Raw genomic sequence first — 19,734 nt, forward strand, 5'->3', positions numbered from 1 at the left:
ATTTTACTTTTTATAGAGGGGAATTTTTAAAGTACAAGCTGAAGCAGAATAATGAAGCCCCATATACCCAACACCCAGCTTCAACAGTTCTCAGTTCATCACCAGTTGTGTTTCTCAGGTACTTCTCCTCCCCCTCCTTCTCAGTATTATTTGGAAGCAAATCCCATTTCAGTTCACTTATGGATTAAATCTTAAATCTCTTTCAGTTCTTATTTATATCCACATGTGTCTTCCATGCAGGTTTCCATGTGCTTCTCTGTGATTTGAGATAAGGCATCATTTAACCAGGCGAGCCTTTCTAGACACTAAACTCTACAAAAGCTCAGTGGAAGGAGAAACCACTGGAAATTGCAGTGGTTGGGTTGGGTTATGTGAATCTATGTAATATTTTTCTATGGACAGAATCAACAGTGTTTCCCAAATAGGATTCCTGTGTAAATTTGAAAAATCATTGATTAATGATACAAATTATTTTAAAGGACACTACACAGTGCATTGTAGGTTTCTGTCTTTTTGTTGTTAATACTAAGTAAAATACAAATTTTGGGGTGGGGGCTGTATTTTTTGTGCTAAAAATAGAGTCCATTGTGGAAGGCTAGAACAAGTACGGACATTTTACAAACTGCTGTGTCTGGGTATGGTGAGATAGGAAAAAGGATAAGAGGAGTGGGACTTAAAAATCTGTATCTGAAAAGCTTTATTCTTTCAAAAGAGAGAAAGCAAATATGGGAAAATGTCAACTTCTGTTAAATCTGAGCAGTATCTTTCTGTTATTTCGTATAATTTTCTCTGTGAGATATAGCACAATAGTACCTTTTCCCCCCACACGTAATGGGTCTTTACACTCACAAAAAGATTAGAAACTACTGGGGAGAGCGGTGCAAAACAGGATCAAACGTTCCAGCTTTGAATAACCCAAATTAATCTTACTTTCATCTTTGTATTGGCTTTCCACGATCATCACAAACTGTTCAGTGTTTCCCAGATTTTTTTTTTTTTTTTTTGGCGGTACGCGGGCCTCTCACTGCTGTGGCCTCTCCCGTTGCGGAGCACAGGCTCTGGACACGCAGGCTCAGCGGCCATGGCTCACGGGCCCAGCCGCTCCACGGCATGTGGGATCCTCCCAGACCAGGGCACGAACCCGTGTCCCCTGCATCGGCAGGCGGACTCTCAACCACTGTGCCACCAGGGAAGCCCTCCCAGATTGTTTTTACTTAAATAACTTCATAGTCACCTTCTTATAACTTTTATTCACTTAATGTTTCTTCAAGTGGTTTTATTCTCTTTCTCTTTAACCTTCTTTTGCCTTTCTCTGAATTCTCCTCAGTTTCTCTACATTGCAAAAACGTGCGACTCTAATCTCTTGACCCTGGATCTTTGAATATATGAATAATACAAAGTTCACTCGTAAACAGGTTGCTTTAACAGCTTATTATTAAGAAGCTTTTTGGATTTTATGTAAAAGCTGCACACCCACAGAGGAGAGTTGGTGGCATGGCTCTCCCTGGTCTGACCCTCTGGTGAGGGGGGTGCTGGGGTTGTGGACTTCTTAAGTTATCAGTGTTCACAGTGCAGGGAAACACTGCAGAGCAGTGGTTCTTAACTCTTTGGAAGCAACAGTTCTCTTTGAGGAATCTAATAATCCCCTTCACAGAAAATGAGTATATTCACATAATTGTGCATGCAGTTTTATGGAGTTTGATTATTCTCATGTACCTCCAACTGTGGACCAAAAACTCCAGATAAAAAGGTCACTACTGTAGAACATAAGAATTTTGATTTTTAAAAAATTCCTGACCTGCCTTGTTCCCAGGCACTGCACTAAAACTGTGTAGTACTTCTGGATCCTTTGTTTATGCCATTAAAAGTTTTTAAAAGTCTCTTAAGTTACAAATTTTATCACTTAAAAATTTTTGTTTTGAAGTTTAATTTGTTTTAAAATTCTGTTCACCCAAGTTTTTTTCTTTCTTTTTGTTTTTTTAGAATTTTCTTCCTGTAACACTACTAGGAACCACAAACACTAATTATGTCTTATTTCAAATGTTTGATAAGTATATCGTGATTTCTTTATTTGGATCTTTAGTAAGGATGAAGAATTTGAACAGGCCATAAGATAATCATGGGGATGTGTATGTGCCGGGGGAGGGGGGTCATCCTTATCATACTTAGGTGATACTTTCTCCCAAAATGTAGAATTCAGGCCTTGGTTCATTTATATTACAGATTTGGGGACAAGTTAAATATTCTACAATATATCATTCTTTACCTAAATTATATAAATATATATAAACTAAATAGCACATAGAAAACACATATAACTTAACTGCAATATAGCTGAAAAACAAGATTACAGAGGGTTCAGATGAAATACTAGGTTACAGGTTAGTACAGTTAGCAGTTTTTCGCTGTGTACACTGCGTCTCTGCAAAGGGCACCCCCAGGGGCAGCTTAGCATGCTCTTCTGCACCAGGCAGAGAGGGGTGGCCAGGCTGGAGGAGTCCCTGCCACCCCTCTATGACAGAGTTCTATGGTGCCCGTATGCACCGCTGTTTCAAATTGTGTTATATCCATTTGCTTATGAAGGGCCATTAAGAATGTGATACTTTTATAAGTGTAGTTTCAGGATTGTAACACAAAGTATAATAATAAATGAACGTGCTTGAGTCCATAGTGATATAAATGGTTGACTGAATAAATAAGTAAGTGGGGAGAAGGAACGCTTGTTACAAAGGAGAATTACAAATAATATGTGGACAGATATTCCTCCGTGCAGGGACTGTAACTTAATTGTCCTTTTAAGTGTAGACTGGACTTAGTGACTCACTTCCAAAGAATAGAGTATGGCAAGGGGGAAGTAGTGAAACCTGGCAGTTACTGCCTTAACCAAGTGATCAAATCTAACATCACCAGCGGAAAAGTCACGTTGGTGCTGTGTGTACACTGGCTTCGCCTCTGGGCTCTTCCGTAAAAACCCATGATCCCAGTCTGCTCATGAGGAAAGAGCAGACATACCCAGTTCAGGGACGTTCTACACAGCACCTCGCCACTGCTTCTCAGAGCTGTCAGGGTGAGGAAAACGAAGGGAAGTCTGAGAAATCGGTAAGATCGGAGAGACCAAGGAAGCTTGACAACTAATACAGTGTTATTTGGATCCTGGAACAGAAAAGAGGCATTAGTGGAAAACCTGGTGAAATCAGAGTCAAGTCTGGAGTTCAGTTAATGGTAATGTAAAATGTTAATTTCTTAGTTTTAACACATGTACTGAGGTTGCATAAGATGCTGACATTAGAAAAAACTGGGTGAAGGGTATATGGAAACACTCTTTGCAACTGCTCTGTAACTCTAAACTTACTTCACAATTAAAGCTTATTTTTAAAAACGCTATATATTCTTTTTTTTCTTTTAACATATTCTTATTTATTTATTTATTTATTTACGGCTGCATCGGGTCTTTGTTGCTGTGCATGGGCTTTTTCTCTAGTTGCGGTGCGAGGTCTTCTAATTGCAGCGGCTTCTCTTGTTGTGGAGCATGGGCTCTAGGTGCGCGAGCTTCAGTATTTGTGGTGCACGGGCATAGTTGCTCCATGGCATGTGGGATCTTCCCAGACCAGGGATCGAAGGACTTGGGGACGTAGGCTTTTAATTGGTAAATTATTTTCAGGCCCTGTTACTTACTTGAATTGAATCCCTGATGCAACAGAGGAAAAGAAAGATTTTAAAAACAGATCCATCCAGACCTATGAAGAAATTTATGGAGTCTTTGATAGCAACTGCTAGGAAGTGTGTGACCAAGGGAGATAGATATTCTTTATCATTTTTATTCTAAATAGTAGGCTATTTTAACTGACTTTGTTGTTTGTGTAAAAATTAATTTTTTAAAATCTTTATTGGAGTATAATTGCTTTACAATGGTGTGTTAGTTTCTGCTTTATAACAAAGTGAATCAGTTATACATATACATATGTTCCCATATCTCTTCCCTCTTGTGTCTCCCTCCCTCCCACCCTCCCTATCCCACCCCTCTAGGTGGTCACAAAGCACCGAGCTGATCTCCCTGTGCTATGCGGCTGCTTCCCACTAGCTATCTATTTTACGTTTGGTAGTGTATATATGTCCATGCCTCTCTCACTTTGTCACAGCTTACCCTTCCCCCTCCCCATATCCTCAAGTCCATTCTCTAGTAGGTCTGTATCTTTATTCCTGTCTTACCCCTAGGTTCTTCATGACATTTTTTTTTTTTTTGGGATTCCGTATATATGTGTTAACATACGGTATTTGTCTTTCTCTTTCTGACTTACTTCACTCTGTATGACAGACTCTAGGTCCATCAACCTCATTACAAATAGCTCAATTTCGTTTCTTTTTATGGATGAGTAATATTCCATTGTATATATGTGCCACATGTTCTTTATCCGTTCATCCGATGATGGACACTTAGGTTGTTTCCATCTCCTGGCAAAATTAAATATTAAGCATTATATATGTATATGTTTGTATATATGTATAGACATATATGTGTTTATATGTACATAAATATACAATTTTTTCCCTTTAGCTTTAATTATTTTTGAAGGGTAAGGACCTGGCTGTGACTTGATTTTAATATCAAATGGAATTTTACAAGTGCCATTAACATAAATGTGCGATTTCTTTACTGCTTTTCTATGTATGGATGTTTTTATTCATCTGGTAGTAGGAAATTTGTTTTCTGTTAAGTCAGATCAGGGATTTTATTCTTGGGATACGAAATGGTGTGTTTAAATATATCTTAAAGTGTTCTTCTTCTATCAGTTTTAATCTTTTTTTTGAGGACTTTCTTTATTTTCTCCCCAGATAAAACAATAAAATTATGGAAAATCAGTGAAAGGGACAAAAGACCAGAAGGGTATAACTTGAAAGAGGAAGATGGAAGGTATAGAGATCCTACTACAGTCACTACACTACGTGTAAGTACATTTAAAAAAAAAAAAAAAGGTTCTAATTCTGATGAATTACGTTTTGTATTCCTGTTATAGATACTCAGCAGAACATGAATAGGAATAATTACTGTCTGCTCTTTCCCAAGATTCGGTAACCACATAGAACGTTAAAAACTCAAATTTTAAACAGACCCTGATCTACAGAGAGGTTTCACTGTGGTCAGGGGCTGTACCAGGACTCAGCACAAGCCTGTGTCTTATACTGTGCCACCGTACTCTCTTCTGCTCTCTTGGTTTGATTGTCAGCTGTTAGAAGGTTAAGTTTCAAGGTTAACTTTCTTTGGAGATGAAAAAAGTAGAAATGGACTAAATCTTCTGGTTGCAATTTAAAAAATACCAAGAATTAGATGCTTCGGGCTAATTTCCTTTTTAGCCACTTTAAATTATAAACATTTATTAGCTTTGCAAGTCTTTCAAGCAAAAGATTGAAACTGGGAAAAACTGCAGATTCTCATAGTACTGCTGTCTGTAAAAGAAGGTAAATTTTCATTTTTCTTCCCATTTCAACACTTTACATAAGCAGTCAACATCAGTTGCTTTATAAAACGAAATCTGTGTAATATTGTACTGTCTTATGTTCCCTCAAAAACTGGAGTAATGCAGCGTTCTGGACCTTCAGCGCTCTTGTAAACAACAAACATCTTGTAATCAACGGTTTTTCATGTGTCTTATTGACAGGTGCCGGTCTTTAGGCCCATGGATCTAATGGTTGAGGCCAGTCCACGACGAATATTTGCCAATGCTCATACATATCACATCAACTCAATTTCTATTAATAGTGATTATGAAACGTATTTATCTGCAGATGACTTGCGGATTAATCTTTGGCACCTGGAAATTACAGACAGGAGTTTTAGTATCCATTTGGTTTCTTTTTTTGGGTGTTTGGTAAAGAATGCATGTTGTGCCCATACTGGATTTATTTTCCTCTCTCCTTAGTGTGTTTTGATTCTTTTTATAGTAGCTTCTTACTTTATACCATTTTTTCTTTGTGTTTAAGCGATTAAACACTGGCTGAAGTTATTTGATAAAAAGCATAATGTATCAATTTAAAAATTGGATTCTTAGAATTTTAAGGAATTCATCTGTTTTGTACCTATGAAAATAGAAAATTTTTTAAATAGCTGTTTCTTGTAACAGAAACAAATATGTGGAGTATTATTCTTAAAAAATGTTTTTAATTATAAAAATAAGATTGGAAAAAGAAATTCATACAAGTCATGATGCGTGGCAGTATAAATACTTTCCTAAACCTCATTTTCATTGTTTATGTTATCCTCCTGAAATTTTTCTGTGCATATACAAATGTGTGATATATGAGATATATACACACATACTATACACATATATAGAAATGTATATATATGTTTGTTTTTAAGTATTTAAGTTCTTGATAAATATTAGTTATTATAACTAGTATTAATGTATGTCTTTCCAAATAGGTATCATTTGAAAAATTAACACTACTATTATTCATACTCTACCAATACAGGCATACCTGTAGTGGTGGCTGCAGAAGGGTGGAGGTGTGGCAACTTCTCTGAAATAAGACAACAGCGAAGTTTGCCACGTCAGTTTTGACTCTTCCTTTCATGAATGATTTCTCTGTAGTCTGCAGTGCTGTTTGACAGCATTTCACCCACAGTAGAACTTCCCTTCAGAACTGGAGTCAGTACCCTCAAACCTTGCTGCTGCTTTATCAACTAAGTTTATGTAATGTTCTAAGCCCTTGGTTGTCCTTTCAACAACTGACTAAATTCACCATCTTGTGGGCACAGTTCATGGCACCCCAAAACAATTACAATAGTGACATCAAAGATCACAGATCACCATAACAAATGTAGTAATAATGTAAAAGTTTGAAATACTGTGATAATAACCAAAATGTGACAGAGACACAAAGTGAGCAAATGCAGTTGGAAAAATGGCGCTGATAGACTTGCTAGATGCAGGGTTGCTACAGAACTTCAATTTATAAAAAAAATGCAGTATCTGTGAAGCTCAATAAAAGCGAAGCACAATGAAACGAGGTATGTTTATAGTGTATAAAAGAGCCTGTTTTCCTATACCTTTAGCAGTGTAGTTAGTGAAAACTTCTCTTGTTTTGCTTCGCTTCTTTCATCCTGAGTAGATTTGAGCATGTTTTCATATTTATCAACCATTTATATTTCTTTTTGTTCTTTTCCATATTTTTCGTTGGATTTGCCTATATTCTTATTGGAATTTCTTTGTTTTTAAAGCACCTTTTTGACATCAAGTAAATCATCTCCATTGTTTGTGTGCAAACAGTTTCCCTTTTTTGCCGCCTTCCAGATTTTCCCTTTTGTTTTGTTTGGAGTGTACACTAAGTTCTTGATATTTAGGAAGATGGCGTGTCAGTCTTTTTCTTATGGCTTCTGGGGTTTGTATCATACTCAGAAAAAAAAGACCTCTACCTTCTAAGGTGATTTAAAATTCACCCATGTTTTCGTCTCAGACTTTTTTTCACGCATTAAGAGTGTTGATCCCTCTGGGATTTATACTCATGTAAGTAGTAATATGCAGTTTAGAATTAACAGTTGTGCTTATTAAGTCTATGAATGAATTTTAGGTTTGAAAAACATAAAATTATGCTTGACCTTTTTTCTAAGTGGAAGTTCCTTAATAAAATGCTGTCCAGATATTGTGGATATCAAGCCTGCCAATATGGAGGAGCTGACAGAGGTGATTACAGCAGCAGAATTCCATCCACACAGTTGTAACACATTTGTATACAGCAGCAGTAAAGGAACTATCCGGTTATGTGACATGAGGGCATCCGCCCTCTGTGATAGGCATTCGAAACGTAAGTTTATTGCATCTTGCTTTCAAAAGGTAACGTTTTCTGTTTGTCTTCAGACATGGTAACTACATTTACATAGGTTTACAAGTCTTAAACCTCCTGTGTTCTCTTTGGTAAGCTGCCTGACTCAACATGAGGGATTATAGGGTATTCTACTGGAAGAGCATAGAAGGCTGTCTTGGGGGCATGTCTGTTGAGTCCCAGTGGATGTATTGTTAATGGAATGCTATTCTTTGGGACCTTGGGTTGGGTTCTCCAGCCCTGTACTCAAGTAGAGCAGTTCCTTTCTTCCCTGCCTCCCTTCTCTCTTTTGCTCCCTCCTTTCCTTTCTTCCTTTATGTTTTGAGCTTCCTAGGAAGATTTCTTCTGAGATGAGGTTTCTTTGGCTTAAACAAGTTTGAAAAGTACCAGGTTTAAAAAATTAAAGGATCGCATTATTCTTATCTTCAAGTTGTTGAAGATTTTAAAAACTCATGAAGATTGGTACATGGTGCTTATCAAAATAATTTTACCTGGCCACTAAAAAAATAAAATGCGGGTATGAGTTGGAATGGTGGGGATGGTGTGTTTCTCATGGTGATAGTACAGGCAAAGTCAGTGAGGTATGTGCAGGACCTCAGACTGGTGCACTGAAGTCAGACATCTTGAGTGAATCTGGTTCTGCTGAATTAGCCAAGTGACTCTGGAAGGTGCTGTGCTACATACGTCCTTTTGCATCTTCGACTTCAGTACTAAGTCACTCTCATTCTCTTAAGAAGCTCTCAGGGAGGGTATGTTCTTATAGCCAGAGAGATGTTTTTCGGTTCTTTATTACCCTGCCATTTTTAGCTCACTCTTAGGAGGTGATGAATGGTTTTTTGAGTAAATGCTTTGTCCAAGCCAGAATATTTACAAATTGCCCTCAGCCCTCCTATTTTGCTTGTTTTTAGTGTTTGAAGAACCTGAAGATCCGAGTAACAGGTCTTTTTTTTCTGAAATCATCTCTTCAATTTCTGATGTAAAATTCAGCCATAGTGGTCGATATATGATGACTAGAGACTATTTGTCAGTCAAAATTTGGGACTTAAATATGGAAAACAGGCCTGTGGAAACATACCAGGTATTTGCAATTTTTTCTTTCAGTGAGTATATAACCTGTTTACTTACTTTTAAGTGTTTATAGAGAAGGATTTTGTACCATGTGTTAATCCCAGTACCATGCAGTGCGTGTTCACCAATAGGCTTTTTCCTTCAGAGATCCATGAGTACACTGCCTTTCCTTATGTTAAACTTATATGTACTTCTATAGGTTGTCTTTGTGTATTCAAAGTGTAAAGCTACCAATTTGGTGCAGTAATAACTTTTTCCCCATTATCTACATTTAAAGTGAGGATGGAATTACGGTCTCTATCAAGGTCTGGGGGAAGAGGATTGGGGAGAACGGTCAGTCCTAGTCGAGGTGTCCTGGATGGAGTCTGGATCGTGCTAGTTGAACTAGAGCTTAGCTTTGGTGTGCCCGGTCAAGTGAACTAGCATTCTCCTTTTGGCTAATAACTGTTGTCTTAACCTAAAGGAGAAGGACTTGGGAGAACCCAGCAGGCAGCTTTAGGAGCTGCCTTTCTGTTGTAGGATGTCAGTTCTGGATTCTCTTCTTGTCAGCCAAGCCGCTACCGTGGATCCCTTTCTTCTGGAGAAGAGAATGAAGATGTGCACAGCTGGGAACAGGGTCGGGGGGCCAGTAGAAACCTGTGTTATGCCCTAAGCTGCAGTGTAGGAAACATTTAACACCGCTTTAGGAACACAGACTTTATAAATGGTACCTTCTTCACATTGTACATTCTCAGTAAAATTAGAAGGATGTTCCTCAAGCTTTTTAATCCTCTTTGACAAACATGAACCACTTAAGAGTCTCCTTAATGGTATTTGAAATTTCAAAATAAATGCTACATTGAAACAACCAAGGGATACAATACTGCTTTGTTTTTTAAATTAATTTGTGTAACCGCCAAGATTCTGATCTATCCTAGTGATCCCCACCACTATCACCACCACCACCCCATTCCCACTGAGAATAATCGATCTGAACCTTAACTTCATTCTCTTAGATTGTTTGGTGAAAAACCCTGTATGTGCACTCTAAAACTTGGCTGAATTACCATGATTTACCTATTTTACCTGATTTGCAGTTTTTCTGCCTATGCTGTACTAGATCAGTGGTTGGGAGTACAGTCATATCATGCTCAAATGTGGCAATGCAGATTCAGCTATTATTGAATATGTATAATTGAAACGGACACTTAAAGTGACTTTAGGTTGTTTCATAGAGAATTCTAAGCATTGAGAAGGTACCTACTCTTCTTAAAAAATATATATATATTTATTTATTTTTGGCTGCGTTGGGTCTTTGTTGCTGCAGGTGGGCTCTCTCTAGTTGGCGAGCGGGGGCTACTCTTTGTTGCGGTGCGTGGGCTTCTCATTGCGGTGGCTTCTCGTTCCGGAGCATGGGCTCTAGGCGCGCGGGCTTCAGTAGTTGTAGCACGTGGGCTCAGTAGTTGTGGCTTGTGGGCTCTAGAGCGCAGGCTCAGTAGTTGTGGCGCACGGGCTTAGTTGCTCTGCGGCATGTGGGATCTTCCTGGACTAGGGCTTGAACCCATGTCCCCTGCATTGGCAGGCGGATTCTTAACCACTGTGCCACCAGGGAAGTCCCAAGGTACCTACTCTTTTCTATCATTACTTCTTTTTAAGGTTCTCTTTAAGTAAAAAAGAATAGTGAGATAGAAACTTGTTTTTTTTCCCCTTATGATCACAACAAATACTTTGGAACTGTCCTTTGTAATTTAGTAATATTAATATAGAATTGTATCATTTCTCAGAATACTTTTTATGTAACTAATTTATTTTCTAGTTGATCCCTTTGTGAAATACTAGTGAGTAAACATAGAATTATGCTTCAAAAAACAGAGCTACATTTCCATTATCTTTGGATATTGTATAAGTAATTACAAGTATATCAAATATTTCCATAACACATACCTGGAATAACCATATAATTCATCACCAAACTAGGGCAGGGTCATGCAATACATAACGTATGCACTTAATAAGATATTGTAGGCTTCAGTTATTTATGCCCCAAAAATGGTAGTTAAAAAGGAAGTAAAGCCACAGTATTGCATGTTTTTTATCAACAATTAATGGGCTGAAAATCAAGTGTTAGCAAATTCATGTATTGCTATAGTATTATTTAATTAGTCTCTTATCTGTGCCAGTTTTAAATGTTTTCTGGCCTAAATATTTCAGTCGAGCTTGTAGAGTACATGTGCCACGCCCAGAAGGGTATTTTTCTCTGTTGTACGAGAGGAAAATGTCTGTTCATGGAAGGGGGATCAGATGTCTGTGAAAGGATAAAACACCTTTACTGTTTCTCAGAGAACTGAGTTTTTTGTTTGTTTTGAGAATTGAGTTTTAATGAGATTAAAAGGTATGTATACGTGTTTGTATATGCCTTAAAAAAATATAGACTTGTTAAACCATTTTCTAATTTCAAGAGCAGCAGACCTTAAGGTGTAAGCTAAGTATACATATATATTTGTTTTTTCCCCAGGTGCATGAATACCTCAGAAGTAAACTTTGTTCACTATATGAAAATGACTGCATATTTGACAAATTTGAATGTTGTTGGAATGGATCTGACAGGTAAATTGATTTTAATTTGAACTGAACCTCTTATTCAAATTGTATTTCATTAGAGGAGAGAAATTTCCTACTTCACTCCTAGTATGGTTGCTGCATTTACTAACGGCCAACCTGTATTTAAACTGACATAAATTACATTTCCCAACTTCATTTTTCCTAGGGCTTCCTTGAAATAAATTTAGTAATCTTACAGCAGTTGGCAGATAAAAATTAAACATTATGTTTCACTAGTAAATGTGAAAGTATACCAAAAAATTCTAGATATATTATGATATAAATTTTAAACTTTACCTTTTATGAACCAGATCAATCACATTTTTGACATGCCAGTGGTTAAAATGGTGAAATTTCAGTTTGGTTGTTACTTTGCTATTAAATTGTTTTTAGAAATATTTAGGCAGTAGATACTTCATTTGCAGCGTTACACACTGGTTTTTCCAGGTACTACATTAATACCTCATAGAAGAGAAGAGGTAATTACCATGTATTATTTTAACCCTATTACCATAAGTAATTAAGCTTTTTATAATCCACAACTTCATCAAAATGTGTACCATTATTTCGAAGGATAGGTAAGTCTTAATCATTCCATTTTTAAATGTATTTCATTTATTATGTTCCAATAGAACAGACAATAGTAAAAGAAAACATAATTCTGGTATTATTAAACTTGCTTTCAAGGTACTCATTAGAGTATTTTATTCAACAATAGTTTTATCGCTGAAGCTTGATATGAGTCAGGTTTCATGGTGCTTTTGAAGATAATAGAACTTGGATAATTTATCTTTTGTCTGATTTTTAAAATGGTTTTTATCTGATTATAATATGAGGCCCCGTAGGCTGGCCACAGCACACCTGGAGTAGGAGCAAGCAGCCTTCGTCTCTGAACGCCACTGCTCACCCGAGGCGTCAAGGAGACAGGAAAGGGAAGGCGACACTGGTGGAGCAGGATATGGCACAGTGCTACGGCCAGCTCGTCCTCCTAGTGTTTCAACGTCGTGTTCCATTGTCAGGGAAAATTGTTCATTTCCCTGAACATAAAAAAATTTTTTTTGAAAGACTCTCTCCTATATAATGACAGTATAGGCATCTAAAGCAGAAAAATTTGCATTGAGGCAGTACTGCCGTCTAATCCACAGAGCCCCATAAATAGCACGAGTTCTCTCAGTGATGTCCTTTCTAGCAGAGAAAAAAAATCTGGTATCCAGTCCAAAAGTATATGTTTCATTTAATTGTCACAGCTCATTCGTCTCCTTTCATCTGTAAGAGTTCTTCCTTCTTCCCTTGTCTTTCATGACCTTGGCTTTTTTGAAAACCCCAGGCAATTTATTTTGTAGAATTTTCCTTAATTTGAGTGTTGTCTAATATTCTCTCGTGTTTAGATTCCAGTTATACATTTTTGGCAAGAATACCACAGAAATGCTGGCTAACAACACCTTTTAAAATAGCATAGACTAGGTGCCCTAATCCATTAAAACCTCACAAGTTCAGCTAACATGGGGGATGCCAGTCTCAACTACAGAAATTATTTTAAAAGAAATAGTTTTATTACCTTCAGGTGTATGCACCGACCTGAGTTTGGTTAAAATGTTGTGACGTGTCCTTTGGGAGAACTGACATTAATGAATAGGTCCTAATCATTTGTATTTAATATGTGACCCTGTATAATGTATAATATTTGTAAATATTCAGAGATGTTTTCAAGCATTACCTTAAACAGTTCCCGGTGTCCTATAATCTTATTTACAATAATAATTTAAACCATGTGGGAAGGATGTAAGTAAGTTATTAATGGTTTCAAACATGTGAAGTTTTGCTCATTGGGCTGCTTTGCAGATGTTGAGCCGTGATGGATGATGGCGAGTAGGACTGACAGAGAACTTGTCTTAGGGTTTAGGCAAGAACGTGGCGCCCCTGCAGGCTGATGCTATTAAAAATATTTGTCAAAAAATACTTGCTTAAAATATGTTTAGTGTTATAGATTAAACGATTTTGTTAATAATAGTTGTATTATATGCTACTTCCTTTATATACTCTGAAGCAGATTTCTTATAAGCATACATAAGACGTTATTGTCTGAACCAGACAGGGTCCTGGGGACATAAATAGCTTATAATGTAAATCATAAAATAAAGCATTGGTTTCTTACAGAAAGCTGTATACCATCGTTTTGTTTTGTTTTTTGTTGTTGGTTGGTTGGTAGAAGCTGGCTGGTCTGGTTGGTTGCATAGACTGAAGTTGCAAAAATATTCAACTAAGATAATTCAGTAGTGCTTACAAGCTTTACTTGAGGATGCTTTCAACTTTGCTGACAGTTTTGGTAGTCACGAAAAGGAGTCATTAATAGAAAATCAAGTTTACTAATACTATATTCCTAGTTTATTCCAGTGATTGTTCCCTGGGTTGGTGTCAGCCGACCCCTCCTTAAGTCCAAATCTGCTTGAAGTAGCTCGCTCTTTGGAGTACTAGGCAAGGTTTCACCAATGAAGACTAATGTTCATTATTTGACTGAGTGCTTTGTCTACTTTTACAGTGTTGTCATGACTGGATCTTACAATAATTTCTTCAGAATGTTTGACCGGAACACAAAGCGAGACATAACCCTAGAAGCATCACGGGAAAACAATAAACCTCGCACAGTTCTGAAGCCACGCAAAGTGTGTGCAAGTGGCAAGCGAAAGAAAGATGAAATAAGCGTTGACAGCCTAGACTTCAACAAGAAAATACTTCATACAGCCTGGCACCCCAAGGAAAATATCATTGCTGTAGCTACTACAAACAATCTGTATATATTTCAAGACAAAGTGAATTAGGGTTGGCATTCCTAGCAGAAGAGCCCACTTCCTGCTTAGTTGAGATAGTTGAATCTAGCATTCATACTTAAAAAAGAGAGAGGTCCATTGTGGCGCCCCTTTTCCAGTGTTTGACAATGTGCCATTCGACAACACATTTTTAATAGCTACATGGAGAAAGCTCTGTGGATTCCTCCCTGTGGTGTTCTCCATGTCTGCTAGCCATTTAGGTAAGGGTAGGGCACTTTTAATTTAAATGACTTCTTGCACCATCTTGCCTAATGGACTAGATTGGACTGTATCAACATTGATTTACTCCACTTTTTATGCCTTCCATTGTGATGACGTCAAACACAGTGAAAGCCTTCAGTCATGCTTATGGGATTTAATTGTGTATCCTCATTACTGTATCATTTGTGGGGTACACCCCTCCCCCCTTTTTTAAATTAAATACAGCTCCTTCTTACTGTGGCTTGTAGCATTCCTCCTCTTCCGGCCTCCTGGACTCTCCCCCTCATCTCTCTTACCCTCGCCCCTCCACCCAGTCTTGGTGGTGGTATAAACAAGGCAGGAACGAAAGCACACGGAACGAGTCAGTCTGGGGTCAGTGGTAAAGGGGGTGCGTGTTGCGAACAAATGTTTTCATAACAGTTGGCTGTAATCACTCCTTGCCGTGTCTGGCACTGAAAATAAGGACAAAAAAAAACTACTACTGAATAAAAGTGACAAAGAATGGAGAATCTGGTTTTCTTTTTCTTTTTAATCATCTACCCCTTTAAGCCAATATTTTGTGTCATAGCTTTGGGTGCAGTGAAATGAAATGAGGTTCCATTGTTTTATGGGAATTTCTGTTAATTATTTTTAACCAGTGTTCTTTCACATGGAGAAGGAGAGGTATCGGTTCTGTACGAACATGTTTTGACTATATATTGATATTGCTAAGGATATCATGATCTATACGTGCTACTAGAGATTTTTTTTTTTTTTACTGTAGTTATAAGGGTATTGGATACATTGTATCTACACTTCATTCATTATCTGTTAATGAAACGGTTGTAAATGGGAACCAAATTTGTAGAACTTCATTTTTAAAGACTTTACAGTGCTTAATCTCATTTTTGCGTTACTAAATACTAAGTCAAAGTCTTAAACTTTTTGAACAAGTTAAAACTTTTTTTATCAGTCAGTCATACACCATAACATAAAACTATCTTCAAGTGATTTACATATAGATAAAATAGACACTGACTGCACTAAATGTTTTTTTTGTATTTTACTGCTATCAAATCTGAATGAAATGTACTTTGTCATAGATGTTTTTCTTTTCTTTTTGGTTTTCCAAAGCTATTAATGTTAAAGACAAACTTTAAAGGTACAGTGTTCCAAAAGTGCTTAATGGATTCTAACAGCTGTCTCAAATAAAAATTTAGTAATATGTATATGACTACATTGTCCCTAAATGGTGATACCTTATCCAAAGATGAAGAGTACCCCTATTTTTAATAGGTAGAATGAACCTTTGTGTCAGTCTTGCAGAAGCTTTAATGGAGAAAGAATGACCTTTATTTTTAAAAGATAAATGAGTAGGCATTTCTATTAGAGAATGGTAGTATGTTTTGGTTGAGCAGTAATATACAACCTTGAATTTTTGAGGACTCTGAGTGCTTCTTCTTATTTGTCCACTACCTTATTGTTCTCTTCTCACCAATGAAAAATGATTAAAGAATTCCACCGTAATTCCCTCTACACTTATACAGATATTATGTCTTGTAAGTTAACGTTTTTAGCACACAGGAGAAATTATATGTAATAAAATTACTGTATCTTTTGGACTTAACAAATTTGAATTTGTATTTAAACACTTTGGTTATATGTCTGATAATTCTTAATGGTACTTTTACTAATTTATTTGGGGATCTTGGGTACATACATAATTTGTGTTTTTCTTCATGCTTGACTTGGAAGTGGGCTATTCCCCTGCCATGAGCAGACACTGATACTCTTTATCTCTGATCAGGCAGTTTTCCAGAAGATCTTTTTGGGAGATTGTTTCCCTAAAGTTTGGGTGTAGGTATTGAAATAACACCATCAAACAGCTCTTGGAAATTGTTTCATTTAGCAGTAGCTATGATGATTCTCATCCATGACACTAGGGGTTACTTTTATATATTTAAGAGAGAAACATTGCTTAAATTAAAATGCCTCTATAAAGGAATGCTATTATAAATTATTATAACAATATTCTCAAGTATCAACTTTTAATTTCTTTGGTGTAGCAGACTATAAGCCCGGCCACTCATGGTCGTGGTTAATCTTTTATAGAATAAACTTAGTCTTGTCAAGTTGCTTGTATTCTCCTCTTCTCTTGACACCTACAAATATATACATATTCTATTCCTCTGTCTTAACCTTTTTGAAAAATTATGGTAGGAAAAAGAACTTTCATTCTGTTAATCTCTTGATCTTTATTTAGTGGCTGGGCAATAGTTATATAAAATCTGTATCTGTATAAACTCATGTTTATATAACTTAACTATTGGATATTAAGCTTTCTTCTGTGAAGCCCTGAGACTTTCTGGAAAAGTACATTCACACTCTTCTTCCTTTCAAATTAAGTGAGGATTTAAAAAAAAAAAAAAAACAACCTTCAATGTGAGGATTATTCTGTTCACAGACATTCCTAAGGAAAGCTAAAAATAATAAAACAGGTTCTTTTAGTTTGTAACAGTATTTATACAAGTAACGTGTTTATTCTTGGAAAATTATTTGTGAAAGCTAAACAGTTACTGATAGAAGTATTTTAGTGAAATTTAAACCATTACCTTGTTGGGGAACACTGCTTCAGCATCTTCCTTCTACCACATAAAAATTCAAGGGGAGATAGTAATGTGCACTTCTGGAAGAACAAAGCCAAGCCCAACCCCTACCCCCAAAACAGAAAGAAAAGACAGGTATATGCTAGGTAATCAAGAATCAAGTCAATTTTACTGTAGTATTTGAGAGCACTACTATTTTAGATATTTATCTGTTCAGACGGTTGATAATTAAAGCTTTGTGTGTGTGTGAGAGAGACACCATGGTTAAAAGAGGTGGTTTACACACCCCTCCTCTCCAGAAAGCCTTGGAAACTCGTTCAGCTTCATCTTGTAACTGCATATAAGGTCAAGACATTATGTCTCACTCTTTGGTGTTCATCAAAAGCTTAGAGAATTTACAAAATCTTGAGGTTCTCAGATGCTGGTTTTAAGTGTAATGATAAATTGAGTTTTGTCTTCTTGACATGTTACTGCATAATGGTATTGAACTTTGTGACCTACTGTGTAAGAAATGAACGCCCACCTTGCAGACTTAAAGTTAATAATACGTATGAAAAGGCCCACCTTAGCACGTACCTATAAAAAGGAAGGCACTACAAACTTTAGTTTCCTGCAAAAGGAGGAATTTGGCAAACAAAAATAATTAAACTAGCCTAAAGGGAGAAAGCTAGTATTTATTTACCTTTTTAAAATGTTTTGCACTTACGTGAACAGCAGCCAGTTAGTTGAGGACTTTCCCACTAGGGGACACCAGTTAAGCCTTGACCAACACAATTTTTGATTTTTGAGAATGCATAAATGAGATTCTGTTTCTATATTGAAAGAGCTTCATTATTAAAAACGAAATTGGGAACCTGATAAAGGGAAAGTCCGAAGTGTATTTATGCCCAGATAAAACCGCTATTCAGCATGATCCTGGAGTGAGTGATAGAGGGGGAACCCAAATATCAACTAAGCTGTCATGGTCATACCTTACGGGAGGAGTAGCAAAAATGAAACTGGGAGAGAATTATGAACTGCCCTCTCACTCACAGATGACTCAGTCTGCGCCCTTCCCCTTGGAAAATCAGATCCTTATGTACCATGTTAGCTTTCTCCTTTACAAGGAGACCCGGAATTTCAGGTTGCACGTTTATGCTGAGTTAACTCTGGAATGTCTAAATTCCTAAAAAAAAAAAGTAACTTCTGCCTTCTGAATACATGTTCTTCAAATAGACCAAAAAAAAAGAAAAAATACCCCAGCAGTTAATCATGCAGAGAAAACTCCCATTCACATTTGTATGAATTTCTTTTGTTCTCTCTCTTCTGGGCATACTTTAAGCCAGATTTCCCCTCTGCATAGCCTCATAATCTGTGGCTGATCCTTTATTTATTTAACTGGTGCCTGTTACCAAGATGGATTTTTATTTTCATTTTTGCAAGTGGACATATTGGAATAGTGACCATACATACCAGCCTTGGTGTGTAAGATTTTTAGGATACATTCCTAGAACTGTTATTACTGTATTAAAGGATATGGGTGTATTTAAGATTTGGTACATATTGTCAAATTTCTGTTCCAAAAATGGAAGTTCCATCACAAATACACCCCTATCTTCACACTCTCAATAATGGACAAAAACCTCGTGTTTTATCTTGGTCAATCAGAAAAAGTCAAAAATGGTAACCCAATTTGTGTTTGCATATTTCTAGTCAGACATTATTTTCTATAATCTGGATACCAGACTTTATCACATATGCTTTATAAGTATTTTCTCCCAGTATGAGGTTTGTCTTGGCACAGAGCTTTTTGAAGAGCAGAAATTCTTAATTTTCACAGAAGTCCACTTTTTCAACTTTTTCTTTAATGGGTTATGCTTTTGGTGTCATATCTAAGAAATCTGTCTAACTTAAGGTGACAAAAATTTTTAATATTTTTAGAAGTTTAATAGTTTTCAGTTTTTATATTTACGTCTGATTGATTTGAGTTGGTTTTTGTATCTGTTTACATATAAAAATTATATATGTACCATATATAGATTGAGGTTCATTTTTCTTTGCACCTTTGCTGAAAATCAGTTGACACAGCATTAGTCTATTTCTGAACTATTCCATTAGTTTATACGTCTGAGCTTTCACCCATACTACATTGCGTGATCACTGTAGCTTTGCGTAAGTAATGCAACTATGTTCTTTTTGAAAACTGTTTTGCTAATTTTAGTTCCTTTGCCTTGCTATGTACATTTTAGAATCAGCCTGTTGACAAGAACAAAACCACCTGCTTGGATTTTGATGATTGCACTGAATCCATAGACCAGTTCAGGGAGAGTGGACCTCTTAATATTTGTCCTCCGATCCATGAATGCAGCATGTCGCCCCATTTATATAGGTCTTTGATTTCTTTTATCAGTGTTTTTAGATTTTAGCATACAGATCTTGCACATATATTGTTAGTACTTTATGGGTTTTTTTGTGTGTGCTTTTGTAAATGGTACTTTAAAAATTTTCAATTTCCAAAATGTTCATTGCTAATATCTAGAAATACGATTGATTTTTGTATTTTGACCTTGTATCCTGACACCTTGCCAGATTCACTTATGTAGATTTTTAAAAAGTTTTCTACGTAGTCATGTCTGCAGATTATTATTTATAATAAATGTTTTATTTTTTTC

At 36.5% G+C, this 19,734-nt stretch overlaps 1 protein-coding gene across 1 annotated transcript in view; it reads left to right on the forward strand.

The window, feature by feature from the left end:
* PPP2R2A (protein phosphatase 2 regulatory subunit Balpha) overlaps positions 1-15,007 on the forward strand; it is an 84,496-nt gene extending 69,489 nt beyond the window's left edge. The window contains exons 5-10 of the mRNA XM_081238481.1: positions 4,834-4,946; positions 5,658-5,835; positions 7,639-7,803; positions 8,730-8,899; positions 11,384-11,475; positions 14,009-15,007. Of these exons, the coding sequence (XP_081094607.1) occupies positions 4,834-4,946; positions 5,658-5,835; positions 7,639-7,803; positions 8,730-8,899; positions 11,384-11,475; positions 14,009-14,288 (998 nt within the window). The 3' untranslated portion in view covers positions 14,289-15,007. The remainder of the gene's footprint in view (positions 1-4,833; positions 4,947-5,657; positions 5,836-7,638; positions 7,804-8,729; positions 8,900-11,383; positions 11,476-14,008) is intronic.
* Positions 15,008-19,734: the final 4,727 nt, after the last annotated feature.

Source organism: Mesoplodon bidens (genome assembly GCF_964165515.1).
Source record: "Mesoplodon bidens genome assembly, chromosome: 6".
NCBI lineage: Eukaryota > Metazoa > Chordata > Mammalia > Artiodactyla > Ziphiidae > Mesoplodon > Mesoplodon bidens.